This window comes from Pempheris klunzingeri, chromosome 15 (assembly GCF_042242105.1).
Source record: "Pempheris klunzingeri isolate RE-2024b chromosome 15, fPemKlu1.hap1, whole genome shotgun sequence".
NCBI classification, from domain to species: Eukaryota; Metazoa; Chordata; class Actinopteri; order Acropomatiformes; family Pempheridae; genus Pempheris; species Pempheris klunzingeri.
This window is the reverse complement of record NC_092026.1, coordinates 20,406,785-20,434,508: the sequence shown is the minus strand read 5'-3', so window position 1 is coordinate 20,434,508 and position 27,724 is coordinate 20,406,785. Positions and strand designations below refer to the sequence as shown.

At 40.4% G+C, this 27,724-nt stretch overlaps 1 protein-coding gene across 1 annotated transcript; it reads right to left on the bottom strand.

Moving 5' to 3' along the window:
• Positions 1-643: 643 nt before the first annotated feature.
• Positions 644-27,724, bottom strand: LOC139214284 (zinc finger protein GLIS1). The gene is made up of 8 exons (XM_070845093.1): positions 26,819-27,724; positions 18,984-19,145; positions 13,076-13,189; positions 11,513-11,639; positions 10,280-10,436; positions 4,214-4,329; positions 4,038-4,136; positions 644-3,306 (listed from the first exon to the last, which is right to left on the bottom strand). Exons 1-8 carry the CDS (start codon positions 27,722-27,724, stop codon positions 3,164-3,166), a joined length of 1,824 nt encoding a protein of 607 aa, XP_070701194.1. The 3' UTR covers positions 644-3,163.

Sequence of the window (27,724 nt, the reverse complement as noted above, 5' to 3'; positions counted from 1 at the left end):
TAAAGTGCCTTTACAGATTCGATCCTCAGTGTGACTTCAGGACAAAGTTTAACTGACCTGCTGCAGCGCCCCCTGGTGGCCGAGCATGGCTGTGAACCACAGGTGGAGTCCAGCCACACACTGTATGAAGGAAGTATATAAACACCAAAAAAGTTCATTAAAAAATTTATTGTTTGGGTTTTTCTACATTTTAAGGATCCAGATTATGTTTTGTTAATTAATCTCCTAACATATTGTTTAAAAGACCTTTTTATTTCTTTATATTTTACGAGTCTAACTGACTTTTAACATTCAACAAGCCCAAAACATTCACTATAGAGATTTACACACTTTCCATTAACACGGGATGAAATGATAAGCTCAATACCTGACAAGTGAGTGGACATATTAATCATTTTCATTTGTTTCAGTCACATTTCACGCAAAAATGCCAAAACATTCACTGATTCAAGCTTCTCAAATGTGAAAATTGTGCCACTCTCTTTGTCATATACGACCATAAACTAAATGTCTTTGGACTGATTGTCAAAAAAAGATACTTGAGGATATCATCATGGGCTTTGGAAAACTATAAAACTAATTTAAAAAACAAACAAACATTAACAAACAGATTTCTTTAATTAGATATAAAAGACAGGTGCATTTTTATACAGTCTATATACACTGTTCAATGACAATAATAAGAAATCTCTGAATTGCTACAAAATCAGTGTAAACATTTTCTTGTTGGTCATTTTCTTAAAGTCTCTGTGATGAGACAGAAAAGAGTGCAGAGAACTTATTGTAAACAATGCACACCTCCCTCCCACAGAACACAACACTGATAGAAGCTATACAACAGACAAAAGAAACATTATAAAAAAAAAAAGGAGATTACTGCTGTCTTCATCGTTGTTAGATTACACATTGTGAAACATATTTGTTGGCACCTCTCAGCCAAATCATAGGCAATACATTTTAGTGCAGTTTGTTTGTTTTGTGTGTCACTTCTTTAGTCCCAGGAGTCATCCACATTGATCCGGTCTGCACACTGACTGTATGTCCATTTACATGCAGTCACTTGGTGGCAGCACTGCTACACTTCACTCCACCCTCCGCTCTCCTGCTGCAGCTGCGCTCCAGCAGAACGTAAAGTTTTCTCAATCACACTTTGGTTATAAGCTGGTTTGGCTGCTGAGAAAAACACACACTACAATCTTAAAGGAATAGCTTGACATTTGGGGAAAACACATCTATTTGCTAAGAGTTAGATGAGAGGATTAATACCACTGAAACCGAACACACTTCTCATGTCACCCCAGTTTTAGCCTCTTTGTACTGGTTTCTTTTAGAAACCATTTTGAAATCCTACTCATTACTTACAAGGTATTATCAGTGGACAGTCAGAGAGGTTATGGGCCAGACTATTTCCTGGCTGGGTGCAGTAACTTCCTGGAGCCATCTCAGTCAAATACTCCCACAGCTTGGCAGTGGGCGGCAGCTATCGTTGGAGTATGTAACGTATATGTAGCGCACATACACTGCTAAATGCACCACTACGGTGGTAGTGCGTTATGTAAAGGTCCCATATTATGCAATATGCACTTTTTAATGTAAATATGTGTCCCTGGTGTACATAGAGATCACCAAACTATGAGAAAAGACTGTCCTCTCCCTTTTTCTCCAGCTCCGTCTGTCATGTGTGAAAACGCTCAGTTTAGATTGTACTCCCCTTATGATGTCACAGGGGGATCTGTTGATCATGTGACCTCCTCCAGCCCTTCAGCAGGCTGACTGTCCTCATCTATTGAGTCCACCTCACTCTCCATCATTGTTTTTTGCTCATTAACGCCAGCTGCCGCTAACATGAGGATGTGGAGGGCGAGAGCGAAGGAGCGGATTGTTCAGTTCTTCCAAAACGGAGCGTTCAGACGGAGGCTGAAAACAGCTGCAGCAGTCATGTCTGTTATGACAAAAATAATGTGTTTCTTGAATATTAAACCATGTAAACACGTTCTAGTGGGGCCTCCAAGTACAAGTATGAAATTGAAAAGGAACAGAATATGGGACCTTTAATAATCATGATACATTTCTTTTATAGAGCGCTTTTGAAAGTTGTATGTCTTGAAGCTCAAAGACACTTTACAAAAGGTTAAAAACACTCATTAAAAGCATAGAACAGACAACATTAATTACACATTAAAAGCAGTTCTGAAGAGATGAGTTTTGATTAGGGATTTTAACATGGATGGACGGTTCCAGAGGGAGGGGGCGGCTATGGAGAAGGCTCTGTCGCCCCAAGTCTGGTGCTTTAGCAACTAAATCAAGCTCACTAGTTATTAAAGATACGAAAATTAGTATGGTACACAACCCCATGACAAGATAATCACGTCAGCGAGCACTTGAGCAACACGTTAATGTAGCTTTATCACTCGTGACGTGAACACAGCATTAGAGTTATTGGAGGGTGGGTTTTGTTGCCTTTAAACAGAGCCAGACTTCCTGTTTCCCCCTGTTTCCAGTCTTCCTGCTAAGCTAAGCTAGGTGTCTCTTGGCTGTAGCTACATGAGAGTGGCATCCACCTTCTCATCTAACTCTGGGCAAAAGTATAAAAAGCAGATCTCCCAGTTCATCATCCATTTTAACGTAATGATTCCCAACCAAAACAAACAAACATGAGTATAATTTGTGAAGCAGACTTGTATTGTCTTTGCTCTTCTCAATCCTCTTTCGGCCTAAACAGATTTACTTACCACTCCAAGGCTGGAAACCCATAAGATCCCATACTGACAAATATGACTGTGTTGACATCAGTGGATGAGCTGGAGACTTTCCAATAGAGCAAACTGGCAAATAAAGCTCATAGCTCATTTTATCCAGATCACAAATGCTGTGGTCATTTCTGAATAGAAAAGTCACTGCTATTTACATTTAGAATTTGACCAGATTTCCTCTTTGGCTGCTCATGTTTGCCAGCAGCTCTGCATCTAGTCACCTTTGGACTTTGGTTTGTACATTTCAAACTCCCCTTCACGTATTTTTCACATCTGTCAAGAACAACTTCAGCTTTGAGTATACAGCATGTTGCTGTTGTGACTGTCTGCCGCCACACATCATACACGCTGATCTTTGTCCTCAGGAAAACAAAGTGACTCCGATTCAGTTCCCTGGCTCTGGGTAGCCATCACGAGTCCAGGTAGATGGAGTAGATCTGGTTGAGGCAGCGGTCGACACCTCCTGCCTGGAAGAGGAAGCTGTCGTCCGAGCAGGGAGACATGGAGTAACCGCCCCCCGCCTGGCCCTGCAGGTCCTGCAACAGGTCAAAGCCTGAGAGGAGGAAAAAACAGAAAAATTAATATATTAAGTCAGAGCAGCTCCTTTCTTTTCATGTGAAGGAGAGTCGGCCTGCAGTTGTTTTAATTATTATACTTCAGATGGTTGGTGATGTCATTCAAATAAACCTCTGAAAGTCCCTCTGCAGTATTAGAACTGGGTGTCGTGGTGACATTACTGAGAAAAGTGACAGTTAGTTTAGTTAGTTTTCCATCACCCAGCAGCAATTGGTCTGTGTTGTGAGCGAACATTTACTATGGCCAAACAGACAAAGAAAAGGTTGACGACTTCAAAAACAAGTGCAAATCCAAAGAAAAAGACACAAATCTGACGTCCAGATGAAGCTAACTGTTAACTGACAGGCAACACTGTTTTGATCTCTGGGAAGTGAGGTCAAAAACGCACCACACCGGTGCCGCCAAAGACAACAAAACGTAAATCTTGGAGGCCAAACAAGTAAACTTGAGGGCGGAGCAAAAGGCCTGTCATCATAAGGTTGGTTTTAATCCAAATGTAATGCAAATTTCAACAAAATAAGCAAAATTAGATGCAAATGTATGCATGTTTCCATCCACAATGAATATTAGGAGTTCGTCGAGATAAGCAGTGTGTGGTGCTAACGCTCCAGTCAGGAGGGTGTGGTGGGACGGGGTTTTAGATCCTCTTTGACCGTCCAACCAGCACTCTGACTGGAGCATATGGACGCCTTTACTCTGCTGTCTTACCTGTAGAGTGAGAGGCGGAGGGGTTTGTGAAGTAACTGGCAGGTTCAAACCCTCCATCGTTGACTGGTTGCCCGACCTTCCCTTCTGCATACAGACATCCTTGGAGAACCATAGAAGAAATGATGAAGGTCAAGGACAACAGAAGTCACGCTGATGGCTGCTGATATTGTCAGTACCTTGCTGCTGTGAGAACACCTGATGGTGGCTGTAGGTCTTGTGGAAGCCCTGCAGCTGGACGTCCGCACTGTCTGACGAGGAGCTCACTGGGCTGAACAACGACGTTGATCTGTTCCTGTTGGCAATACAATACCAGGTAGCTGAAATACTAAGAACCCCTGCATGAATGTTTATGTGCAGAAGCCCTGTAAAAACTGGAAAAAAAAAGTTCTCAGTTTGTTATTGTAATACTCTTTTCGACCGCAAGAGTGCACCAGTACCCCATGAGCTAAACATGGACTTAATATAAGAAGTGGACGTAGCTTCTAGGGAAGCCAATGCAGAAGAGCCATAAACATGCATTCTTTCTAAGGTCCAGCAGGGGGCGACTCCACTGGCTCCAAAAAAAAAGTCTGAATGAATAGAAATCTATGAGAAAATGAACAAATACTTTACTTTATGGTTTGGTATGGTATGGTTTCAGTCGCTAGTTTCTAGTCATCTTCAGTACAACATGATTTAGTAAATGAAAAAATGGAAGCAGGGTATGCTTTAGGGCGGGACTACGTTGTGACTAACCAATCAGAGGCAGTCTTCGTGGAACACACGACATTTCTGGCTCCAGATAACTAAGATGGCGACAGCCATGAAACCAAGATGGCGATGTCCGTGAAGCCAAAACTTGAGGCTTCAGAACAGCAGACCAACGGGTGACAGCAGCTAAGCAGCTAAGCTAACTGGTTGCTGCTTCATATTTACTGTACAGTTACGAGAATGGTATCAATCATCTCATCTCACTCTCAGCAAGAAGGCGGATAAACCAATTCCCCAAACATGAATACATTACAGCTGTGGTAGTTTAACTTTTAAAATAACAGCCTTTTTTTTTAAGGTTGGATGAAAGCTCCTCGAGGATCAATATGTGTCTGACACAACCCAGTTGCATTCTTATCATAATAACGCCTTTGTTCTCTACTCTCTCCTAGTTGGCTTTAACTTCATTCCCCCTGAACGGTTTCAGGTTTCTGACGCACAGAGATGACTTCAGTGCTTTTTAATCCTTACTAACCTCGCCACACATTTCTCAGCTCCACTGCTGAGCCAAGAACATTTAACAGTAAAACGATGTTGGTGTCATAACACAGCTATTAGTAATGTGACCGTTAACCAGAAGATCATACAATTTCAAAACAGTGCACTTTAAATCCAATAGAATATTAACACATGCAGTACATTTGAGGTACATTTACTTGAAAATAGGTTTCGCTAAAGTTTAAAACAAATGGGTAACTCAGACCAAGTGTTCTGCAGTCATTTATGCTGATAATCGGCTGGCTGCAGCTGTGTTATCAGACACAAACATGTAAAAACTTGTGCACACACAGTACAGTTTATATAAGGAAGCGTTTCCACCTCGGGGGGGTAATGTAGGTGGACTGTGTGTGGAGCTGTATCCATCGCTACGCTGCAAGAATGTGCTGACTCTGCACAAACACTCTGACTCAACGTGGAAACGAATGAGTCAGTGGAGCCAAGTCGACAAGGAGAAAGAAAGGCAGGCGAATGTCTCTCCAAGGAGATATGCAGCTGAACGCCCCCCAACCCCCCAATATGGTATTTGAAGCTCCCTCCTCCTCCTCCTCCTCCTCACTCTCAGCATTTTATGTGGCCTGAGAACTCTCCTGCATGATGTACTGTAGCATATTGGTCCCCAGAGAGCCGAATGGCCTTGGTTTCTGCTGGAAGGGTTTTAGTGGGCTTCATAAACAAGCCAGGCCTTGTCAGAGATACTGATGGCTGCTGGCCCAAGCGTCTTCTATATTCGCATCTGACCAGCTATAAAAAAAGGAAATGTTTGGAGATTTCTTTACATATCTATCATTTATCATCCCCGGGTCTCTTTATTACCCATTTCCCATGTCAGACGCTATTACATTTAATTTAACAGTCTCTGATTTCAGTGGAGAAACACAATAAAAGCCAAAATTAATCAGAGGGACTTCTTGAAATCCAAACTGATATAACTTACAGATGGCTGCGGCTTCCCAAGGTAATAAAGACCAGGCTTTGTATAAGATTATGTAAACAAAGTAGGCTTTGATATAGTATGACTGTTGAAATGAATGTGCTGCGATGACTGCGAGCCCCAAGAATTCAACACTTTTCTCCCTGTGTGATTCCCCTCGGTGGCCCCAGAACCATCAGAACTGACCTTAACTATAAACAACCGCGTCTGTTCCACGGCTTACATTCTTGCGACTGTGCAACAACATAGCTGAGATGTCTGAGCCGTGCTGTGCGTGGCCCTGCTGGGGTCGGCGTGTCGATTTGTGGCCGGTGTGCCCAAACCTCTCAGATGCATGAGCTTAGCAGAGAGCCCACGCCTGAGGGAGCGGCTGTCAGCACAACCTCAGGAAACTGTTTCTCTGATCATATTTTACCAGCTAAACCCCTTGATCGCTCACGCTTTTTTCCCCTTCTCTCTGACTAACTGCAGCCAGCTGCGCTCCTTATATCTGGAATGAGAAGAATCCTGCTTACAGAATTGAAGCTCTTATGTTTATATGCACATTACACTGTAAGCAACCCTGCGTTAATCCATGTCTGCTTTTTAATAGCAGCACACTTGGGCTGGATCAGAGGAGGAGTTGTGTAGGTTTACCAGAGGTACCAGCTCGTGCACTCTAAACTGTTTTCAGTTTTGGCAGAGGAAAGATGCTGGGGTATTTCTGCCATATAGATCGACTGGATCACAGAGGATCATGTTGAATATATGTAACACAGATGAAGCTTTAACGTGATCCAAGCGATACCAATCAAGTACTTAGAGAAACCAGAGTAGACTTATTGCATGTTAAAGATACAGTAAATACAAAAACGTGTGGACATGTGAAACATTTCAGTTTAACAGGCTATTTGGATCGGATGTCACTCTGAGCTTCTGCAAAGTAAACTTCATTACTTCTCCTTCCTTCAAATTGTATAAGAGCGCTTCTGTTTGAGAGCCATCCTGGTTAGTGCGCCTGTATCTGACGGACACATCGCTCCAAAAAGCCAATCCAGCTCTCCAACGCACCCCCCCCCCCTCGACCGCAAAACACACAAACACTGCACATCACAAATACTCGCTGATGGACAAGCCTTAGCGCGGGCCTCTGAATCCCTCAAGTATTAAATAATTAAAAGAAGTCAAAATGGCTCGTCTCAGCCAGAGTAAACACGCGCCTGGCTATGAGGTCAGAGCTTGATGTCGGCTGCGCCGTGAAGCAAAGATAATTTACTTTCACGTGTTTAATGTCTCGCTAAGTCATTTTGGGGGAAAAACAAGTGCTTGTCTGGTATTGGCTTTGGCAGGCCGTCGTGTACTGCGGGCACCAGTGGGATTCTATGACATCCTCAGTCTCTATAAAGAGACGTCAATGGACAGATTGTGCAGAGCTTCATGGAAGCTCTGGCTGAAAACTCTGAGGAGACGGAGGCTTAGAGATGCTGCATTAGAGTAGTAGACATTATATGTCCTAAAGCACACAAACCCTTACCCGAACATTAAATTAAAGGACTTTTGGTTTACTGAAATATGACTTTGAGTTGGTTTTACAAGTATGATCTCTTCAAGTCAGCTGAAGTTCTGCTACAGGTGACAGAGGTGAAGAATCTGAGTGAATATCCCTCACTGCTATCTCTTTTGCTCAAACGTTTGAGGATGTTCAAGGCCTCTTTAAGGCTGGCACACATACATTAAACTGAAATATAATGCAGTAACGTTTTTATTTTTACTGTTCCTATTTATCTCAAATGTATTCTTTTAATTGTTTTTACTTCCTTTGTGCTTTTATCTTTAGGTTTTATTCTCATTTTAACTGTCTTGTCTGTCTTGTTTTAATCCTTCACTTTGTAACGTGCTATATAAATAAAGCTTTATTAACTTTTTTGAGGTGTTTGGATTTATGGCCAGAAAAAAAAAAACTTAACACAACCACTAAAACCAAGAGGACATTAAAAATAACACGTGGAAACAGTATGTAGGATTTAGCAGCACCTAGCAGTGAGGTTGCAGATCGCCTCACCGCTCCCTTTCCAAGCGTGTCGGCGGCTGAAGGATTCACGCTCCTTTGCTTTTTCTTGCGCTAAATAATAAATATGATCCATTCGTCACAACACAACATGGTGTTCCACTTCTTCTTCTTCTTCTTCATCTTTGAACTGATGCATTCGTGATATCACATTCAAGCTGCCACTTCAATGAGAAAGGCCCTCGTTTGTCCATTCTGGGCTACTGTAGAAACATGGCGATGCAACATCTTTCACTGTGAAAGAGGACTCACTCCCTAAGTAGCTATAAAGAGCTTATTCTAAGATAACCAAAACACACTGACCCTTTGTTTCAGGTGATTATACACTGCTGAACTGTAAATACTATATTCCATTTCTGCTAATAAATCACCTTAACTTTTAAAAGACTTTACATTAGTTAGTTTTGAAATCTGCCTAGGTGTCAGGGCAGATTTCCATTAATTGATATATACATTTTCATTTAGAGCTAAAATTTCATATCAGACATAGAGTAATATGATGTAGTGTCATTACTCAACATCACAACATCCTTTTTTCTAAATCACAAAAAATTTCTACCATTAAGTTTACTTACTGGAAGTTTTACGAAGCATGATGGTCATGAAACGTGGCTGAAAACCTTAAAAATCCAGTTTTCCAGTAAGGGGACCTGAGACTTACCGGAAGCTGCTGTCATTCATAAACCTTCAAGCTCAAGCTTTTAAGTTTATATTTGTGTTAAGAGAGGACCCATCTTAAATCCTCTGCCATGACCTAAAGCCCCTGGGAAAATAACCCCTGGGAATACTGGGCGATTTCAAGTAAGACTATGTCAAACTATGTATATGTAAAGATTTTATATCATTTATGAAACTAAAGAAATGCAATTCTGACCTTTATCAACTCTCTGTTATTGGATAGACTGCCTTTGTTGTTGCTGTTGTGCCAATAAAAGTTAGTTTACGGGCAATTCTTCATTGACCAATAATTTGAGGCCATATTGTCCAGAATCTGCTGCCCTGGAGGCTGTTGGCTGTAACTTTTTACTTTTTCACCTCTACTTTTATACTGCGCTAGGACTACATTTGTCTCAGTTTACAGTACACATAAGTTCTGCGGCCTCCAAGTACCCAATCAGTGCAACCACAAAGCCATAACTCCATCTCTGGTGATAATGTCTCTGGTTTATTCAAGAATGCGTAAGCTCACATCTCTCTCCCTGTTTATGGGCATGTGCTTTCCAGACAAGAGAGGCGAAGCGAAGCGACTGTGAAATCTTCATGGATGTGGTCCATGCATTCGAGGCTGAAACACGATTTCTGGGTTTGACGTAGCACAGGGAAGGAACTGCTCAGAAGTGAGCAGAATAAAAATGCTTTACCACGTACCAGACTCGTCAAATGAATAAAGATTTTCGGATGAACACATGAAAACACGCAGTTTTAAGAACTGATCTCACATGCTGAGAGGAGCAGAAAACTGTGGTCAGTTTTCACTATTTTTATCTTCAGTAGAAAATAACTCTGGATGAAAACTGCCAAATGCAAACGAAATCCCATTCAGCTCAATTCTACTGGGTTGGCGGCAGAAGTCCCTGCAGTAGATAACTCAAAACCTTGCCAGACACCACTAAGGATAAGTGGGAAAGCATGTGTTTTCTGTGTGATTTGGATGAACTGACAATTTAAGTTTGCCTCTGGGTACATCATTAAGCAAAATACCCTGTTTTCCAAGAAATAAAAGCAATCTCATATTTAATTTATTGTTCAACAGCTGTATCATGATATGAAAAGTCATTTTTCTCTATGATGACTTCACTATGTGCAGCAATAAAAGTGAAAAACCCAAGTTTTTGACCCAAGTCAAAATGGGCAGACATAAACTGTGACCACTAACATGAGCAAGGCACTAATATCTAATTGCCAGCTGTAAAAAACAACAACATGTGTTTACAGCCATTTACCCCTGTATAAATAAATAAATGATTGACTTTTGGGATTGGCACTGATTGATTTGATTGATCTTACACTCACCCCTCTCTCATGCTCCCTGGGCTTGTTAGCGAAGATATTGGGCTGCTGGGGTCAAAATTTCCCTCCAGGCCTTGATACCTGGAGCAGGTGTCTGCCGACGGAGGGAGAAACTCTGAATTTCCCCTGCTGTGGACGGTGCTGCTGTTTGAGTACACACCTGAAAGAGAGACATAGATTTATTAAAGGTCACTGATCTGTGTTTTAAGTGTCAATTCATTTTCAGTTAGTTAGCTAATCAATCAACTAATAATTTCAATACTAAAGCAAACAGAAGCTTTTGGCTAACTGTGCTAGCAAAAACAAAAGCTACTTGTAACCACATTTTATCTTATTTTGGTGAAAATATAAGCCTTTTAAACACACTGAGCGTATACATGGACAGAGGAGATGTGGATAATGCAGTAAGAACGAACTTTTCGGATGCATTTTTTTCAGGCAAAGGGGGGGTGTTGATACTAAAAGCAACATTTTTTTGGTGTTGTTCATTTAAAGCTGTAACACAAATACCTGCTCACCACCAGCGAGGCTTTCAACACTTGGCTTTGACTTTGAGTTTGAGGGCAGCTGATGATGATAGCAAGTGTCACCATAAATGAAGCAGTACTGTACATGCACAGGTATACACATAACAGTCAGAAAGTTTGGGTCCAGGCTATAAACATGTGGCCATTTCTGATAAGGGGAAAGTCCTCCAGGGACATTTTCAGAATTAAACACTGACGTGCTTGTTTCACCCTGAGTAAACATAGCTGGTTGTGTGCCGTTTGAGGCTTTTCCCTCAAAGTCTTCTGAGTATAACTGCAAGTAGTCTGAAGTAATAGACATGGACAGCTCTCCTGGACACTCTCCCTCCTCGTTTGCCAACTGAGCCTCAGTGTACCTGACAGCTTCTTGATCCCGGTTCAGCCATTGAAAAGGAAAGAAAAAGAGCTTGGCTGGAAAACCGGTTTGGAGAAGCTGAAGGACGGGCGGGGAGAAGGCCAACATGCCCGCAGTCAGTGCCCGGTAATTGGACAAGGTAAACACTGGCATGATGAGCTATCATCGAAGGAATGGGAGAGGAGGGAGAGGAAAAGGAGCAAATGAGGCCATGGGAGAAAATGAAAGAGACAGCTTAACAGCCCAGGTGTTTGGGCAATTACCCTTTCCTTTGTTTTTGCTCATTTTTCCTCAGAGGTTGGAGGCTAAAAGCAGAATACCACTTGCTTTTGCTCCCGTTTCATCTGTGCGCACCTGTGAAATCATCCAAGCTTGGTAAAGGTGAGCTGTTTCCTTGGTGGGACGAGGCGGAGCTGTGGAGGTGCTGCCTCGCCAGACAATCACTCAAAATGTCAGATTCCAGCATTGTGTGCACCTGAACCTGTCAAACAGACATAATACAGACATTCATATAGATAGTTCATCATAGATGTATGCTGTGGTGCATTTAGGTTTTTCACGTTGGTGAGCATGTGCAGCTGCCTGCCCGCATGTGAGTCATTATGTTAAAGCTGCAGCTTAGTTGTCTTCCAGTTGTGTTTTGCTGTTGGCCGATACATCTCACATGGAGCTAAACTCTGAGATGACTCACTCCTCATTTGATTACTACAGTAGATCAATTGAGAACACAGAGTTTTCTGCAGGCACTTTTCTACTGTTCAATTTTCAAAAAAGTGATGCTTGAACCAAATGCCTGGTTCTTGTTTCGTCCTGTGATCCAGCTTCTCGAGGTACAAAATCCAGAAATCTTGTTGGGCAAGACGTATCTGCATCTTGTTACAAAACTGTTCTAACAAAGTTAAGGCAAGACAATTTACTTTATCATCCAGTGTTAACAGAGCATCCCTCAGGACTTTCCAAAACAATCTATCGACAGCTCCAGGACTCAGAAAGAACCTCGCGAAGGACACCCAGGAACCACAAAACAGATACGAATAATCAGCGAAAAAGGTTCGTCCAAACCAGTGTTTATGAAGACACATCACCTCGAAGAAATGAATAACCGTAAGGAGTTTATGAAGCGCATGTTTAATATTTCAAAGCGCTGTTGAGCCCCACAGGGTTTACTGCAGTGCAGGGCGTGTTACAGCCATGTCACAACTTACAAGCACACGTGGTTCTGTTTAAGCCAAACAAGGCATGGGAATACACACAAAGCCCCAGTGTCACTCGCGGTCCATTGAAAACAAACAAGGCCCAGATAATGCTGAACAATAGGCTCCCTATTCTGACTTCCAGGGAGTGTGTGTAATACTTTGTTTTGTTGTATTTCATCCTACTGAATCATAAACATGCTCACTCTCTCCTCCTGCTGCTCTCCATCTCTTTCTCGAAGAAACAACGCTTCTTCATGCAGACACAGGGTGCTATCAAAAACCATGGACCTCTGAGGAACCCTTTATTGTTTAACAGGGTTCTTCGAAAGACAAGAACCATTTCTTGCCTTTGTCTTCATCATTAAACCTAACCTTTAACAGGGCAACAAACGTCCATATGTCCATGTATATTTTTGCAGACGACATGACCAACAAATAATAAAGAAATAGTTCATGGGGGTTTGCCAATAAATGCTTTAACAAATGCTTTAAAAACAGAAAGAGTTCATATAAACCCCTTTTGTTACAGTATGATTATATTTACAGCCACTTCCTCTAAACCCCATTACTACTTTGTGTTGTTCCACCACATCTAATCTAATATAATCTATCCTAACCTAGTTTTAGAGACACAGGAAGGTTTTTATTAAAGATGTTATCATATTCTGCTCTTAGCTAAATGTCCAATATGTAAAAAAAAAAAAATATTAGCTGTTGTTACCTTGACCTCCCTCTCCTGAGGGCCTTTAGCCGAGTGAGCTTTGACGTGCTTTCGTAACGAGCTTGGATCGGTGTAGCGCTTGGTGCATCCTGGGATCTGACAGGCATACGGCTTCTGTGAATTAAACCGCGACAAGAAGAGACGAGAGGAGTGAAAGAGAAAACTAAGAAGGGACATACTGCTGTGTAATACTGTTGTATATATGTGACCCACAAACTGGACATTTACTGATGCATTTTTTGCTTTCAAGCTCAGTTTTAGCTGAGATTGAAAACCCAGAAATGCACAACACATCCATACACCTAAAGTTTTGTGAGTGTTTATCTGTTTACAGTAATGTAGGGGTCATGATTATCGGATGGTTCATTTAAATGTGGCTACAACGTTCACCACATGATATACAGTCTCACTGGACATGACGTCAAACACAAAACATGTGATTACAAATACCAACACAAGTTCATCACATCCAGATGTTTTGCAGGTGTGACACTGTACACAGTAGTCCCGTGTATTATGGAAACAACCATTTAAGATAAATGCAGTAACTTAGCTTGACAGCTGCACTAACAGAAAGAGGAAGGACGTGAAGATCATGTCAACATTTTACTGAAAATGGAGTATATTTACCTTTCGTCTGCAGGCTTAAGGAGAGGAAGAGAGAGAAGACTTAAGATGAAGAGCTCAGTGTACAGATGTACGTCCTCTTACCAGCCATAAATCAGTTAATTCATTAACTTTAGATCAACATCTACCTGCAATCAGCGTGTAGAGGAAAGAGCATCAGGCCTTTCAGCTTAGTTTTGGGAATGAAAATAAACGCATTATTTATTCATAGATAAAAGCAAGTGACAGACAAAGTATTTGTCGCCTGAGAGTTTCTTCACCAGGCAAAATAAGGCTACAGTCATTTCAAAATAAGACCTCATAATAAACATATAAGCAATTACAAACAGAACTATTCTTCAGGAAAACCTTAAAGTTCTTACATAGAGATATAGGAGCAGTAGGTTTCTGATGTTGGATTTACCAGCATGGTGTTGTTTATCAGTAATTTGTAAGTTTAGATGAGTAAATGAGAACATTTCCATTAATTACTAATAACTTAGAGGTTTTTCCTTTTTCATGACTGTGAGTGTTTAACCAGGTGAATTAAGTTGTCATGAAAACACACACACAGTGTTTGGTTGAATCTTGTATGGTTCATTTACCAGCATTTGAACATCACAATGTCCTACATGGTGTTAACAGCGATGAAGGGGATTTAAACATCATTTTTTGCTGAGACTTTGTGGGTTTTAAATGGCACAAATCCTCTATTAGGTCAAAAACAGCTAATCAGCAAAGAAGAAGTAGTAAAAGTTGTTTAAAATAAGAGAGGGTCTGCGAGGAATGTGCATTTTTAAGAAACACATGGTCAGGATTATGTAAAAAAAAAAGCTGTATTCCCGTTAAAGGGATGAATTTGAGGGTGTTATTTATGTTGAGCACACTTTCTCACTTTAAATGTTAATGTTAAAGCATTATTCTAGTACTGAAAATCTTGTCTTGTTTTGTAAAACAGGTAGATGCCTTTCTTTTCTACTGTCCTGTTTTGTTGGTAGTGACTGTTAGCTTTTTCGCTGTACGTTTTTTTTTTTTTAACCCAAAACCGTTTGTGTAATTATGTGAAGACAGAAATAATCACATTTCAAATTTCAGACGTGCAATTGCTCCAACATAGTTCTTGCGTCACAGCAAGTGCTCCTCTACTGTGCCCAGCGTTACATGCTTGCAGGAATTAGGCAATAACTTTGCTCTTATGAAACAGTTGCTGAACAATATTCCCTGGGAGGCGAGCTCAGAGCCTCCTGAGTCTAAAAGAATAAAATCTAAATGAAGGGTTGAACTCTACTCTCCTCGTGTACAAATACAAGAGTGCGTGCATACAAAGTGGTTATGTCAGCTGCTAAAAGATAGCCCTGAGGCTTGTGAGGTCAATGCTGGCACGAAGTCGACTGCTTGGGACTGTTTAAATCTATATACCCTATATAATACCTATATAGAATCTAAAATCTTGACCTCTAATCAGGTCAGTGTCACTGAGAAACTTTTGCCGCACACATCAACTCCAACCCCGCCGGCCAATTTTTAGCTCCTCTCTACATTATGCAGTGGGTGGAGTTTGGCTCAGACTTGGAGGTGAAGTTACACTTCAAACAAAGGCTTCCTGTGTGATGTTGGAATTCAAGATGTTATGAATGAACTTATCTTTATCTAGAAAACACATGAAATGCACACTAGGTAACAAATCATGCAGAAACTGGTGCGACATGGCTGTTTATACTTATTTTGAAAATCAAAAAAACAAGCAAAGCGAGGTCAGTCTTGCACAAAAAAGTTGTACATTTTAGTAGAGACACTTCTGCGAGAGACTGACCTCGTTTTGGAAAAAAACCCCAACGTTTTAGTCACACTATTATTCATAACATCAGTAACACAATACAAGTTACTTAGTCAAACTTAAATAACTTGCATTGACACCAGTCTTTTCTTGGCCAGTTGCTATATTATATTCAGCAATTATTTACATTCAGACAGTCCTCCACTGGGGCTTCGTGATGGCGCCAGATGTGTCTGATTCTTGATTTGTGACGCAACTGCAAAGCCGCTATTAGCCAGCGTGAAACCACAAAAAGGAGAAAATAACTTTCTCCTCTTGTTGTAACAACACCAGAGCAACGTACGGCTCCATCTCACCCGTGTAATAAGAGATCTGATTTTCAGGATTACTGCTAAGTCCTCATCGCTTGTCAGCAGGAGTAAAAATAACTGTGGTTTATAGAATAAATCCACAGCAGGTATGTAGTTTCACAATCCTAACGGATGCTCAGACTGTATATCAGGCAACTATGCAGAAAGGGGAGGAGGGAGGGGAGCAGTGGCACTTTAAATTAAAATGATGTTATATGTGTTAAGTGCACCATACATACCCTGTATTACACACCAAATGTTGTATATCATGCAGAAATCCTTGTATTCGAAACCTGCAGGAGAGATTTTATGCTCTACAGCTCATTTCAGACAGTTTCATCTGTATGTTAGAGAGTTTTTTTGTAATTAAGGCATATATCAGTTTACATAAATGTTCCTTATGACTTCATGCTGACATGAAATGTGATGGAAGACATATTCAGATCCAGGTCTGATTCAGATTTAGCACAGTACTTCTATTACTCTGTCGGATGGAGAAGAAGAATATTTTTGCTTGAGATGTAACAGAGCTGAAGAGTAAAGTGGCGTAAAATGGACATATAGAAGTAAAAGTATGTAAAAAAAAAAGAGTACTTTACTGATTTAGCAGCGCACTCCTATAACATTGTTGGACTCCCGATGGACAGATTTTAAAAAAGCACCAATATCGATGCAGCAGAAACAGAAATGTCATATTTTATTCCACACATTCTTCTTCCTCATCACAAACCTACATTACCCTAAGTGCAACTACATCACCAACAGTTCTCCCAGTGATTCAGGCAAGCCCCCAGGAAGTGAACCAGGCTTTGATAACCAATTTTACATAGTGACCAAACCGTGTAATTGCAACAATTGCATCTGTCAAGTGATGCCATTGGGCCAGAAAGACTTTTTTGTCCATAGTCTTACATTGTGAGAGAGACTATATGACTGGAAAGTCTAGAAGAGCCGCACGATTACATCATTTTATCAGCTCGGCAGGCCTGAGACGCAGTGCACATGCTCTATGGGCTCAACAATGCAGAAGATTCTGGGTACTTTTACACCCAGGACGTTTTTTGGCTTCATGCGCCACTGAGCAACATTCACAGGAATAACGCGGCCATGCCTCCAATGCTGTATCCAGTTTTCTATATATATTCCTTCAGGTGTGTTATGCTACTAGCAGCTAACCTGGAGCTGCCGACTACAGAGGTTTGGTGAGCTCATTTCTTTCTAACTCCACACCTCCAGATTTGAACATTTTCACCCTTGTAGCCCAAACTGACGCTGACTCAAGTGACATCACTTTGTTATACATGCTGTAGTACTTGATGTGTAAAATCAGTGGACGTCCCCTTTAAAAAAAAGCACAGATACCACTATTTCTTTTTCTTATTTTTCTGTATTTGAACATTGTTGGAAATATTTGGGATAATGTAAGTACAGCACTCAATGACACATAGGTCTAGCCAGCTTTCACACTGTTAAATTATTCTTATATACTACAGAAAAAGTACATTGATGTAATGTGAAAATTAAATAAAACTACAATACAAATGTATAAAGAACCATGTAGTGTAAAGAACCATACAATGGAAATACTGAAATGAAGTACAGGTGCCTGAAATTGTACTTAAGCACAGTACTTCAATAAATGGATCACTGGCCATGAAAATACCTTTGTGGAAAAGAGCCACAGTACTGGTGCGTTATTTTGCACCAGGGAGCAAATGATTTTCTGAGTTTGGATTTCAAGGCAGAGGAGTGTTTTCTGTTTTCTCGCTGCATCAGTGATGGATTTCATAACTTCTTCTGCCGTTGAAGCTTTGATTTATGACCATCTGCCCCACTTCTATGAATCCCCTGATATATGTTCCCATCAGATTCACCATCTGAGGTTATTAGATGGTAAATTTTGTGGCCTGTTTTATAAAGTTTGACAGTGCAAAAGTACAGAATGACAAGATGTTGAGCTAAGACTTTAATCAATTAATGTCTTTTTTCTCACTCTTTTTGCTTGCTCTTTTGAAACTCATTCACCCATGCAGTTGGCATGAATCATAGCTGTAAACTTATCGCCTTTTGGTAAAATGGATGAACCATCAGTGCACAGCTGTCGCCCCGCTGCGTCGCAGTTAACGTTATTGTTCATCAGCACTAAATACCTTCATAAGCTCTGATCACAGCACAGTTATCGGTGGGTCGCTGTGTTGTGTTTACTGCCCCTGCGGTCATAATGGGGCAAGCAAGATGTTTCCCCGTGTGCTGACAGCACTTGTGATAGGTAGTGTTTGACGAATGAGAATAATCAAAAAGCTAGTATCATTCTTGACTTATTATGGTATTCTACTTTGAGCACTGTATTCCATGTTTTGATATATTATTGCTGGTTACTGTTAAGATACATGAAGATGGATGCAGATGGGGTTAATTGTTAGTGGACCTCCTCCAGCGGGAGGCTCATGATCCTCTTCCTCACTTAATATATTCAACAAGAGATGACGAGACCCGACTATTATTCCCCTTGTTTAAGGTAATCACTGTACACAAAGCACTAAACGTTTGTGATCACATATCAATAATACTATTCTCATGTTATCATTGTTTCCATATATTGTTAGACACATGTTTTACTGATTCCTTGTTTAAGGTTTCAGGCTAACATGTTGGGATGTATAAACTAGTTGCTGGAGCCCTAATGGTCCCACCATTGATTTTGACAGTTGTTGGCATTTAAGACATTTGTTACATTCATATATTTGTGCTGGTAAGGTGCTTAAGTGTTCATATTAGTAATTTACATAATTTAGGCAAAAGTTAAAAGGATACTTGAGACTGAGTGTGTTGATGCTTGTAAAATGTTTTGTATACATCTTTAAAATGTATCTTAACACAGACAAGTGAAGAGGAGAGCTGCGTGTTGCCTCTTCATCCTTCCCCTGTTACATTCCACTGTTTAAGGGCCCAAAACATTCAGCTCAGACGTCAACTTAGCATACAATGTAGGTCGGCTTTTACGTAAAAGTGATTCGAGGGCTTATTCAAACAAGACCAATGTGTAAAGTTGCCATCAAATTTACATAAACATGTACTACAATACGTTGTTTTTTTAAATATAAAGTTAAATCCAGTTAAATCCAGTTTATTCCAGCTGTAATGTGGATGGATGTGTGTGTTGCCGTGTACTGACCGTGTCCAGATGTGTGCGCTGGTGTTTGGCCCGGTCGCTGGAGTTGCTGAAGGCCTTGAGGCAGCCGGGATGCTGGCAGATGTACGGTTTCTCTCCTGTGTGACTCCTCAGGTGGATCTTCAGATTCTCCAGGCGGGAGAACGCCTTGGAGCAACCCTCAAACTGATGAGGAAAATATTAACAGTCTTACAAAAACATGACAGATCCAGAGTTTGAAGAGAGCGATAAATAATATTTTTAAAAAGGTTTAATATTTTCCTCAATTAAATGATTTCTGTGGTTTTAAGTCCATTTGAACCAGGTTGTTGGTTCAGTCAAGTTGCTCCAGTCGAGATTAAATGAAAAATGACGTTTTAACCATTTTAGATGGCCTCCCTGGTAATAATGTGCACTTACTTAACAATACATTCCAAATAACACATAAAATCCAATTCTTTTTTCCTGTAATATGATTTTACATGAGTTTAAAGCAACCACTTTCAGCCAATAATATCATAACATCCACCCATCAATCAATCTTTACTAGCTAGCAAGCTAACGTTAGCAAAGTTGTTCCATTTCCCCAAAATGCCGAAGTTACAGGCCAGTTGGCTGTACGTCACAATGTGGATACTCTTGAAATGCATCTGGACTTCAAAGATAAATCAGGTCTGGGTGAGAATAGATTAGATAAATGCCTGGTTTAAGCCTGCCACCCACAGCAGGACCAAAACATAATTTAAGATGAACACCGGGCTTTAATAAAAACACTCACCCAAATTTTGGCACATTTTACTTTGAATTGATTGACAAAATTATAATATTTCAAAACTATAAATGTTGAATTTCATTGGACCTTTAAGTAATTTAATTATTGCTATTACTCACAAATACACATCCTGGTTTTATCCCACTTCTGGTAACCATTAAAGCATCAGAGCTTCTATCTTATTATACAAATCCCTTCTTTAATAAAAGTATGTTGGCCTGTGACGAACACATAATAAAATCCCATTTTCACATTACAGATGAGTGACGCTGAAGTCTGATCCAACAGAAATAACTCAGTAAAGAGGTAATATATAGGAATTCATACATTTTAAGTTATTGGACCATAAACTCCATGTTATAGTCTTTTCCCAAATAGCAAATTGGAACAAAACCGCAAACACACACACTCACACACACACCAGGCTGTGGTAGGTTTTGGTGAAGGTTTCTGTTGGACTGGAGCCAGACAAGAAGTCGTACAGGCAACTGGAGCTTTACAGAAACTGTGTCACATTCAATCCGAAACCTCACAGACTTAAAACCACCAATGTTTTCATTTCAGACGTGTAAGTCAAAGTTAAAATGTAAATATTTCTTAAAGTTTGATTTAAACCTCCTGGAGCTCAAACGGGGAGTTGGAGAACTCTTAATCGATCACAGCAGAGGATTTTAAAAGTTTTTCTACAATGAAAACTTTCTGGATTCACGTCATGTGGCGAATAATTTGAGGAATTTATCCATCAATCATTTAGATAAAAACAGACGTCATAGAGGAAAAATGAGATACAGATAAAGGCAGAAAATGAAGGCAAATCATTGTGTTTGTTAGAGGAAAACATGACATTTCAATAAGATTAATAACCCGTATATTTTTAGAGATTTGTTTCTGAAAGGATTAAAACTGTTTTTCAAGTCTTCAAATGAGATCCTGGCTCTCATTACTAGAAGAATAAAGTGTTTGATCCTTTTTAAACTAATCCAGAAGGAAATATGGAAACAGTTTTTCTACCTAATATTTATTCCAGGGGTTTTCTTTTATTAGGTCTCGCTAATGAGTCAGTAAATGTCAGTCACCTCATTTAGTTTAATAAGTCTGTGCATAAAAAAACATTAAATCATGGTCATTAATTAAACCAGATATTTAAGTTGCATCGGCAAAAAGCCGAAAAACGTAACAAATAGTACAGAACAGTGACTGAAATACAAAAATTGTCTACTCAATCATATAAAAACGCACACAAAGATAATATATTAAGACACTTCACGTAGTGGGAAACTGAGGATAAAACATGCTGCACATCAGATTGAACTTTTTGCAGCTTTATGTGAGCTGTGCTGTTTGAAAGGAAGAAAAGACTTAATGCTCCTCCAGTCCTGCTGTCAGTTTACCCCACAGCTACTGCACTTAAAACATTATAATAAATAAAATCACCCTTACATATATATATGTATGGCTGCTAAATAGAAACAGGTTTCTAAAGAGCTTTGACAGATTTGAGCACAGCTTTATTTAAACTCTGTTACAGTTTTTGTGCTTTAATACCTCATCATCACCAAAAGAATAATGTTTCCTTTATTTTTTACATAAAAATAAAGTCAAGTACATTTGACTCTGCGTGACAGGTTTTTCCTGCAATTTTAGATTTATTGGTTTGGTTTGTTCCTTAAAATCAGTACTGTTGACTGCAGTGCTTTGATCATTTGATTTATTAATGTGTGTACTTAAAGGATACAATATTCAATGTCCCATGAAAATACCAAAACCACCAGTGTGTCACTTTGCCTCCTAATGCTCTGACTTCCTGACATCGTCTGTAGCTCTGAGCTCTAAGGCCAGCGGTCCCTACTGATGACGAGTCATCTTTTTAAAAAAAGGCTCAGTTATTTACCAAAAGAGATGGGCACTGTAGACTTTAGCAAACATGACTCAAACAGGAGTAAATAGTGCATTCATTGGGGACTATTTTCAGCAGCAGATTAATACACATTTGGTGCTTTAGTGATTATTTTCGGCAGCAGTATGGCGCCAACAACTCCTCCTAATTAAACGTCAAAATATGTTGTATCTCGTTTAAAAGAACACGTAGAAGATTGTGAGGACAATAATGATGTGTTTGTGCAAACCAAAATAAATCAGTTTAATGATGAGACAACTTAACCCTTTAGGGTTTAGGGAAAGATCATGGTTTGGGTTCAAATGAGCACTTAGTTAAAGTCAGAGAAACGATAGGGTTTGGTTTAAAGTGGCTACGAGCTTCGTTGTCATGGCGACATTATTAGACACAGTTGAAGTTAGGGGACGATCGTGGACAGAGGTCTTGTGTTACAGTCTGACATTTTGTTGACCTATAAAACCAACTTGACCTTGTTCCTCTGTGGAGTCACCTGACTTCCTCCTTTGCTCCAATTAAAATTAGCTTGTGGTGGTTGTAATTGACGTTATTAAGTGTTTAACAGAAACACAACGGCTTTTATTATACGAGAAATCACAGGAAGTCCTCTCTCCCATTAGCACTAGCTTCACAGCAGAGCGTTCAGGTCCAGTCAGAACCAACAGCAACACTACTGTGGTCCAAACAAAATCAATCACTAAGCATGAAGAAGTTACCTTCAGGGATTTCTGCTAGACTGACTTCAGGAAATCAGGCAACGTAGTTTAAAGTCTGACAAAGTCATTCAATGAGATGATGTCCAAATGGGTCAAAATTTACATAAATAACTTTTACCCATGAGACTGCCGTTCGAGTCCTGCATTTATTGTGGATTAGAAAATGAAATGCACACAATGTTGAATCAGGTCACAAACACACCAAAAGCTTAGTTTTGAGCCGATATATGTCCAGAAGATTTAAGTAGCTTTGCAATTTATCTTAGCAAACTATTAAATATATGAATTACGTACAGTTTAAGACAACATTCAATCAGCCACTGACTGCTGAAACTGGTACAACATAAAGTGAGCTTTAGCCTGAAAGAGCAGCTTTATTGGTCATTAGTGTAGGCTGTTGATTAAATAAGCTTCTTCCTGCTATACTTCCCCTCACCCATCACTAATCATGCACCCCCTACTTTTAACTATAACTAAGCCCCCATGCTTAAGTGTACACATGTGTCGTTTTGGGGCCCTTGCTGATACTGAGGCTGTCGTTTTTCTTGGGATGACAGTCTGAATGATGTCTGTAAGACAAAATAAACAACAGTGCAATCGTTCATAGAAATGAAGGAACATGTCAGCCAGTGCAACACTGTGCTGCACTGTTGTGTTTTTATTTCTATTTTCTGACAATGGTGGAGCTCTACGGCAAAGAGAAAAAAGATATACCAGGTTTGGCTACACAGAAAATACTTGTTACTATAGGATTATTGTTGGTTTAGGTCTTTTTAATTGGATTTGTTGACAGTGAGGAAATTACAGTACATAGACTCTCAACAGACGTATCCCTTAAATGCACATATGAATGTAATTTCAGCACCATAACTTATGAATGATGACTCTACCACAGTGGATTTAAAAACGCTTTGGGAGCTCGTGTTTACAGCCTGAATAACACCTGTCTAATGTGAGACTCGACATTACGAGCTGGTAAATACGGCTGAATTCATTAACAAACACTGACCACATTCATGTGAGATGCTCAGTTTCCATTGCAGCACAAGAAATGACTCAATTTACATGTTTTGGCCTGAGCGCTTTATGAAAATGAAATGACGTTATTCACGTAGCACAAGACTGACTAAAGAGAATTTATGTGTTAATGTTGATTTAATTTTATTAATCTGTTTGTAGGCAACTCTCCATAGTAATATATTTATAAGCTGGCAGCTGATTATGTCATTTAAATGAACTAATTCACTTAATTACGAAGCGTGTCTCTGAGTGCAAATTTCAGAATGAATTATTAATTGGAGTCCCAGTTTGATGACAGCGCTGGGGAATTATGGAGAGAGTTACTCACTCTCAGGGACGGGGATCTGGCACCGAACTGAAGGTCATCATGGGACAGACGTGTCCAAGCAGCAGAAGTTGTGCTTCAGAAAATGACTCATGAAAAAGGTGAAGCAGGGTGACGGTGGCTCAAAGGCCACTGTTGTGATGGTCGGTGCAGAGACCTCACAGTCTCCGTCTCCTCTCATACCCAACATGCATGTGCATCATGAATTTTTTTAAATGCATGTTGGCCTTCTGTTGTGTTCTGTCATTTCAAAGTATAAAGTGTTAAAAGAACCACGGAAACAATGTCAGTGGAAAGCAAATTAAGATCCTTTGTCGTGATGGATACACAAAGTCCATGATTGAATAATGTCATTTAATGGGTTGGTGTTAGTATGAGTGAAAAAGTCAGAGTAAGAACGTGGCCACGACGGTTAGATGGGCCAAACGCAGGACCTTCACCCAGCTGTTCGTGTCTCATGTGAAGCCATTAACTAAACTTACATAACTAACGTACTTATTTCAACCCAACCCATGTTCTTTTACTAAACTAACCAGGTAGTTTTGGTGCCTAAACCTAACCAAACTGCAACCATTTCACATGTTTACTGTTACTATGACAACGATGGTCAGGTGCCTCGGGAACAGTCATATCATATATAACTGTTCCCGAGGTCCTGGCACGTTATTTTAAGACGTTACGTGCCATCACCACATAATCCAGTGTTAAGTTAGATGAAGCGATGGAGACAACAGGCCGTTGACCTCCAGGTCCTCAGCGAGGTAACCAGCCTCACTGTGTCCTGCTAATGTGTGGAAAACTATTTGGGCCATTCGTATGGAATCAGATTTGTTTCAAAAGTTTCAAGCAAAACTTATTAAAAGTCAATCAAAATAAATGGATTTGAGAGAGAAAAAAAATGAACTCAAGCAAAAAAATACAACCTTTAAAATAAAAAATGTCTCTTGAAAACAAATAACTCTGTCTTTTATTTTGTTCAAGGATGTAGTTTTCCTCTCGCCCTCTCTCTCTTTTGGTTACGCTACTGGCTTTTTCGTTCTCCTTTTCTGGCTCTTTCAAGGGCGCGTTCCTGTTGGCTATTGAGTTTTTGAGTGACACGGCTGTGACCCGGAGGTTGTTCCCCTGTTTGCTTGAATTGACTCCTGGGGATCACTTTAATCTTGAAGCAGTTGCTTGTATGCCCCCCTATGCTTCCTCTTCATGCATGTCTTGCATGGCGAATGAAAGATTCTTTCTCCCGCTTGGTGATTAGAAAAAGTTCAAAAAACTTTATAGATCCCCAGGAGTCAATTCAAGCAAACAGGGGAACAAAAAACAAAAATCAGGGTTGCAACTAACTTACTATTTTCTCACTTCAATTAATCGTTTAGTCTGTGAAATGTTAAATGATTAAAGATGAAATTGATGCATTCAATATGCTTGTTTTGTCTGACCTGCAGTTAATTTACTGTCACATATGGCAAAGAAAGGCAGCAAACCCTCACATTTGAGAGGCAGACAGACATTTTCCCAAGTTTAGGGGAATCGATGATTTATCACTTAATTACACCAAACTTAATAATTATATTTGATTCTTTTGTCAGAATAACCACAACATGATTAGCATGTACTACAGACAAATCCTCCATTTATTCAACACTCACGTTTCTCTCTCTGGCACGCATGAGTAAGGGAAATCTGTTGCGAGGAAAGGAAAGCGTTTGCTCATCTCTCTGTCAAACAGACTCGTGATCATCGGCTGCTCAGTCTGAGAGGAGTCGAGACGTTCTGTAAGCAGGTTAATGCCTTTCAAACCCAGTTAAACCTCTAAACGGCCCATTTGAAGGCAAAGTCGGAAAGGATGAGAGATGTTTTGACTGACTGAAAATGGTGGTACCAGTGGTAGTGGAGCTGAAGTTAAAGAGGAAGCCAATTTGATTCCTGCATGTTTTGGACCAATCAAGAGCAAAGACTATGAAAAGTCCTCTCTTCAATACTGATTTGTCACCTTTGGATTGAAAAAAAAGAAAATCTTACTTAAAAGAAATAGTTATTAGTAATAGTTATAGTTATTCTATGTGAGGTTGTATGAGGTACTTATTCATAGTTAGTGTACTGCAGTCAGCACGGCCCTAGTTTGGAGGAATAAGCAGGCGTTCCAGCACAGACACTAAGCAATGTGCTGCTGAGGGCCAGCAGAAAAATGTAAACCTAAAAAAAAGCATCCATTTAAGTGCACACTTTATTTACAATATTTTCACTGCTTTACATTGCTGTCAGACAGCCCTTTCAATGGAGAACTCAAGTTGCTCTCTCTTTCTCTCTGCTCACTTCAAAGCCACCAAACTCCATTCACAAAAACTGCAATTTTACCTCACACAACATGGGAGCTCACTGCGCTGCAACTGCATCAATCAACAAACCAACATGTTAGGGTGGATCCAAACTTACCATTTAAAACACCAAAATCACACAATAATACAACACTGACAAATTGAGGCAGCAATACACCAGCAACTCAGCATGTTTTGTGAGGTTACTGAGATTACTGTTTTTGACAATGGAGTCTGGTGGTTTCAAAGTGAGCGAAAGGGAGGAGAGAATAGCTCCAGTTCCCTGTCAAAAAAGGCTGTCTGACAGCAATACAAAGAAAATAATTACACTTACACTTAAGCTGATGCAAATTTGGCATCTGTGCCGGGACTCCTGTCTGCTTCTCCAAACTGGGGAAGTGCCGACCTCCACCTACTGTAAGTAATACACTGACTATGGATAAGTTCCGCATGCACATCCATTCAAATAATCTGAACTATGTCCTCAATAGATTACTCTATAACCTGAATTTAAAAAATGTTATGGAAACTGATGTTACAACACAGTTTTAAAAGAAAGATAAATACCAATTTCACACACAAAAATATAGTTTTGTATAAGAAAACTGAAAAGCTGTATTTTTTTCATTCAACCATAAGACATAAGAGGAGCTCACACTCATTTCAAGTTTATAAGGACTAAAAATATAATTTACTGAATATGTTAAATAAAAGCTTCTCTGTGTAGTTTTCATTCTACACAAAAACATTAAACAAAGTTGAGGTTGTCTGTAATAATCACACAAAATTGTTATTGTGATCAACGAGACAAAAGACTCACCATGCATTTATTGGGCTTTTCCCCAGAATGGACCCTCATGTGGATGAGCAGCTTGTAGCGAGCGTTAAAGGGTTTGTGGCGTCGCACACAGCCGGCCCAGAAACAGGAAAACTCTTCGCCTTTGCGCTGGTCAATGTGCACCTTCTCGATGTGCCTCACCAGCTCCTCCTGGCTGCTGTAAGTGGCATTACAGTCGATCCAGTGACACGACTGGTCCTGTTGGTTCGACTGGTCCTGTCCTATGGGTCCATTTAGCCTCGGGAAATGAAGTGGGGCGCTGTCCTGGCTATCATGGCCTTGGCCCACGTGGAAGAGCTCCCTCTGCTGGTTGTTAATTTGAAACGGTTCCCCCTTACGTGGAGAGAAATCATCTGCAGGCTCTTGTTTGATTGAGTGATATTCTTCTGGTATATTTTGTTGTTGATGACATGTCTTGTTGGCCCCGGGTGCATCAGAGAGGGGCAAGGAAGAGGCGAAAAATAAAGATGATGAGGAGGAGGAAGAGGAGTGAGAGGATGGTGGGGAGTTAAAAGGAGGAGATATAGCACAACCAGTGAGCATGTAGGGTAAAGGCAGGGAGGGCTGGGGGTAACAACTGAACCTCTGGGTGTTGTTTTTAGGATCTGTGTGCACCGTGGTGGCAAAGTCCTCCATAGCCTTCTCTATTTGGGACCCGGCTGTCTTACAGCTGAGCAGGGAGGTGAGGTCCCGGCCCAGCGAGGACAGAGACAGGGAAGTCCTTGGAAGACAGCACACGCCCAGACCACCTGAATGTATTGATGACTGGCAGAAGCCACCAGAAGAAAGTGGCGCCTGAGGGTCCTCAGCATCCTCAAACACACTTCCAAAACCAGGAAGAGTCAGCTGGACGTCGACATCTGGAGGCCCGAGGTCAGGGGGCCACAT